General features: G+C 29.6%; 1 protein-coding gene across 1 annotated transcript; it reads right to left on the reverse strand.

Annotated features, from left to right (window-relative positions):
* Positions 1–1,230: 1,230 nt before the first annotated feature.
* Positions 1,231–3,162, reverse strand: LOC121220384 (protein MODIFYING WALL LIGNIN-2). The gene is made up of 3 exons (XM_041100086.1): positions 3,067–3,162; positions 2,172–2,374; positions 1,231–1,537 (listed from the first exon to the last, which is right to left on the reverse strand). Exons 1-3 carry the CDS (start codon positions 3,160–3,162, stop codon positions 1,231–1,233), a joined length of 606 nt encoding a protein of 201 aa, XP_040956020.1.
* Positions 3,163–4,298: the final 1,136 nt, after the last annotated feature.

A 4,298-nucleotide genomic window follows, 5' to 3' on the forward strand; every position in this document is an offset into this window, starting at 1 on the left:
AAATCCAACTCTTGAAAACTAAAATTTCAAAATCATCCATTTGAATTTAATTGTGGATTTTGAAGCTAGAGGCATAAATTTAAATTTTTCTATGGAAATTGTTGGCAAACGGTCAAATCCCAACATATGAAAAAATAAAAACACTTTCTTATTAATAATTATTACCTTATAAAAATAATAAAACTTTAATCATATCTTATAAAAAATTTTAAATTTTATAAATTTATTTTATAGAATAGGATGTTTTAAGTAACATATAATAATAAATAATATAGTCAAATAGTAAACATTACCAAGAAATTTTCATAGGATATATATTTATTAAATAAGTGATCTTAGAATAGCTTAATGTACTAAACTTTTTTTTTTCATAAAAGCGATTACATTAAAACAATCTACTATTAAGTGGTATCAGTTAAGTAGCCACTATCTAACTTGAGTAACTTTTTTACTAAAATTGGGACTTCAGTAAAAACTTACATCTCATTGTAATTTGAACTTGCAATTTTAGCCATATGATTAACAACTTTATTGTGGTCCTTGGGAATATGTTGAAAACGTATTCTCCAATCGCGACTCAAGAAATGATGAATCAGTTGTAACTTCGGCATCCTACTATTTGTCACACCACTAGCTAAAATAGATTACACTACCAGAGCATTATCACACTCCACCTCTAATTGCCTAAAGTCAGAACTCATGCTAATTTTAGGCCATCTAAAATGGCTCTTATCTCGACCTTAAACACTGATTCCTCTCCAATTTGCATAGTAAAACCACAAATCCATTTAACATAATGGTCTTGGAAAAGCCCTCCAATTGAAGCAGACCCATTAGAGACCGAGACTGTTCTATCAGTATTTAGCTTAATCCACCCTCTCTCTGGTATCATCCAACGTTCACCTCTCACTCTTTAGACACGATAGACTTCACTTGACTTTGAATTCTCAAAACTAAAATTAAAGCTAAGTGGTTGCTTTCGTTTATGGACTCAATACAAAATTAAAGAAAAAAACTAAAAATAGAGTGGGATCTAAATTATAAATTAATAATACATAGTAATTCTATTATATGTATTATTTCATATTTAATTATTTATCTAAATATTACACCTTCATTTTCGGGTCTAACAATATATTTAACCCCAAATTTCAGTCGAGTATCAAATTGATTTTAAGGCACCGGAAAGCCGAAGAAAACTAATCAAATGTTTTCCGATCAACTGAATTGCTACTTGTTATTAGCATATCCATGCACAAAGCTAGGATTCTCGAATGCGAACTGAGATTGTGCCATGACTATGCAAACTTGATTTAGATTCGGTGCATTGCTAGCATCATCTTGTTTCGAGTTTAGGGTTAGATAATATAAGACTCCGAAGCTCGAACTTAAAGCGGCGTAGACGGCTCCGGCTGCAAACACTCCCGGTTTGATAACATAGCAATAGTAGCGGCCGTCACTCGTAGTTACTTCATCATCTTGGTTATTCAGTGCAATATCTTTTAGCAATAGACCGATAGCTATAATAAATGTGATCCTGCATTTATATGTCATCGGATAATTTAGTCTCTAACTTGCTAACATTTTTATTTTAGTTTTTGAAATTTTTTATTTACAATAGTTCTAAAATTTGGTAATTTTTTTTCAATTCAATCCCTAAATTTAGATTCTGTTAAAATGTAATAACATGACACTTTAATATTGGTCATATCATCACTTGAAAAATTTTAATTACTTTTTAAAGAATTATAATTCCTTTAATATTTTAATAATTTTTTTGTATATTTTAAATTTTATATAATTTAAAAAAATATTTAAGTGATGATATGACCTTTTAAGGGAGTACCACGTCATTATACATTAATGGAATCTAAGCATTTCATGCGACAAATATACATGTTTTTGTAATTTGACCCACCTGTTTTAAATATGCTCAATGATAGAGATCTAAGCAGGCATTTTATGCCAAAGCTAATGGTAAGGTTGATGAAAGAATCTAATTAATATGATATTGATATGTTGAAAACTCAATTAGAACGTTTTTAAATGTAAAGACTAATTTAGAATTTTGGTAATAGTTTAGGGACTTCCAATGAGATTAACCCATAAAAGTTTAAAAAGAAATTAAGGAAAAAAAAAGATAATCTAGAAATAGCATATTTAAAAATTACCAAGAAATAATATAGAAGGTAACAGCTTTTGTGTGGTTAGAGCTGTGAGATGGATCGGTTCTCCGGCAACAAAAACAGCCGGCGGTGGTATTAATTATGAATTTTCCGATCAAAAGCGTTCCAGCTGAGATTAAGCTAAGACCAAGCGCAGGGCTCTTGGGATATGAACATTCTCCCAAAACGTCTACTTTAACTTGTGAAGCCTTAAAAAAAGAAAAAAGAATCAAAAGACGAGAATATGAAACAAACCCAATACAGAAAATGCAATTAAAACCTTAATATTTACAAAATTGATATTTTATTTTACGTCAAGTTACCATGTCTAGAGGTGTATTTGAGTCAAGCCGAGCCGAGCTTAAATATTAAAAAATTCGAGTTTAACCTTGAACTTGATTAATCTTATTTATCAATTTTCGTACTCACATTTGATTAAGCTCATGCTTATCCAAACTCAAGCTCGATAATTACCAAATCATGTTTGAGTTTTTTTAGTCAAATTTGAGTAACTTGCAAGCACTAGTATTTAATTTATACCCCTAACATGTGTTTTTGGTCGATTTAGTGAAATGTATTTCAATTGGAGTTAATTTTTTATTATTAATTCTGTCAAATAATTTATTGTAGTTTTTTTAACAATTTGAATATATGTTCTGATAATATATGCGCTCTTTTTTAAAATAATACCTAAATCTACATTAACAATAATGTTCATACCAATTGAGCTTATTTTTCTTTAATCAGATGATGATATGACATATATATTTTACCAACTTTTTTAATAATCAACCAAAATTTAAAAACACAAATAAAAATAGTAATTAAATTATAATAGAAAAATTTTTTAGGGTTTAAGATTTAATTTACATAATGCATTATTTTTTTTATAGAATTTGACCTTAACCCTTGTAACTTCAGCAGCAAAGCCAGCGCCTGTTGATATTATCCCCAAAAGGACCACCACAGAGCATAAAATTATTCCCTTTTTCTCCATCTCTTCTTCTATCTCTTACACTTTTTCCTGGAAAAAAAATTGAGATTTTCTGTTTGGCTGATGAGAAAGGGAAAATATCTAGGAATAAGGAAAAACCGTGCTGATTCTGAATATTGTCAATGACGGGTCCTTATGCAAATATTTATATAGGGTTTTCGGCAAACACGTTATATCAAAGTAATTATTTATTTAATGTAAAAATATTTTAATGGCATTATATATATTCTTGTTGTTATTAGGGTAATGAAATGAGATAATTATTTTTCTTAGTACGTGGGAATGAAATAATTATTTTTTTATAATAAATGTTAGGGTCAATCTAGAAATTTTTTACTAGGGATGGAATTGAATTATAAAATATTGAAAGGTCAAAATATAATTTTATCATTTATTAATTTATGATTTTATCAGTTTTTAACTTATAATTTCATCATTTATGAAAGGACTAAATTACAAAATTTCTATTTCTAGAGGCCAAGGGCCTATGATCTGCCTCCTTAGATTCTCCTCTGATTTATTTTGAGATTAAAACATTGTGTTATTCTGATGGCAATGTTCTTTAAATCAGACCGGTGATTGAACCAGTTAGGCCAACGGTTCACCGATTCGATTAAAAAATTATTAAAGATTCAAAAAAATAAAAATAAAAAAACAAGAAATCCGGTTCAATCGTCTTGTTCAATCAGTTCGTACCGTTCTTGGGCCCCCCAGTTCAAAACTCCTCTCCGGACCAATACCCTGGCAAGTTCTTGATCCAACTGGTCTGGCTAGCCGATCAGTACTAGTTCAAAAAACAGTGATTGACGAAGTCTTAACTCACAGGGGCGAATTTAAAGGGGGCAGACAGGGGCCTTGGCCCCCTTCAAATGTAAAATTGCACTTTGCCCCCCAAAATGAGGAAAGTTATGTTTAATCCCTTAAAAAATAATGAATAATATAATAATACATTATGTTTAATCCCTTTAAAAAATTGTTATTCAATTCCGACCCCTGTTAAAATTTTTTTCTAAATTCATCTTTGTTAACTCGATTGACATTGTTGTTATTATAACAACTTTGAAATATGTGACTTCGAACCCACTTAAACATGTAATATTCCCACTTGGACAGTTATGGTTAATTAATTTTACTAAGCA

Source organism: Gossypium hirsutum, chromosome D08, assembly GCF_007990345.1.
Source record: "Gossypium hirsutum isolate 1008001.06 chromosome D08, Gossypium_hirsutum_v2.1, whole genome shotgun sequence".
NCBI lineage: Eukaryota > Viridiplantae > Streptophyta > Magnoliopsida > Malvales > Malvaceae > Gossypium > Gossypium hirsutum.

Coding starts and splice junctions, on each gene's coding strand:
- LOC121220384 (XM_041100086.1), bottom strand. CDS start 3,162: ATGGAGAAAAAGGGAATAATTTTATGCTCTGTGGTGGTCCTTTTGGGG. Junction 2,375..3,066: donor CTGAAGTTACAAGGGTTAAG/GTCAAATTCTAT, acceptor TCTTTTTTTAAG/GCTTCACAAGTTAAAGTAGA. Junction 1,538..2,171: donor ACCTTCTATATTATTTCTTG/GTAATTTTTAAA, acceptor ATATAAATGCAG/GATCACATTTATTATAGCTA.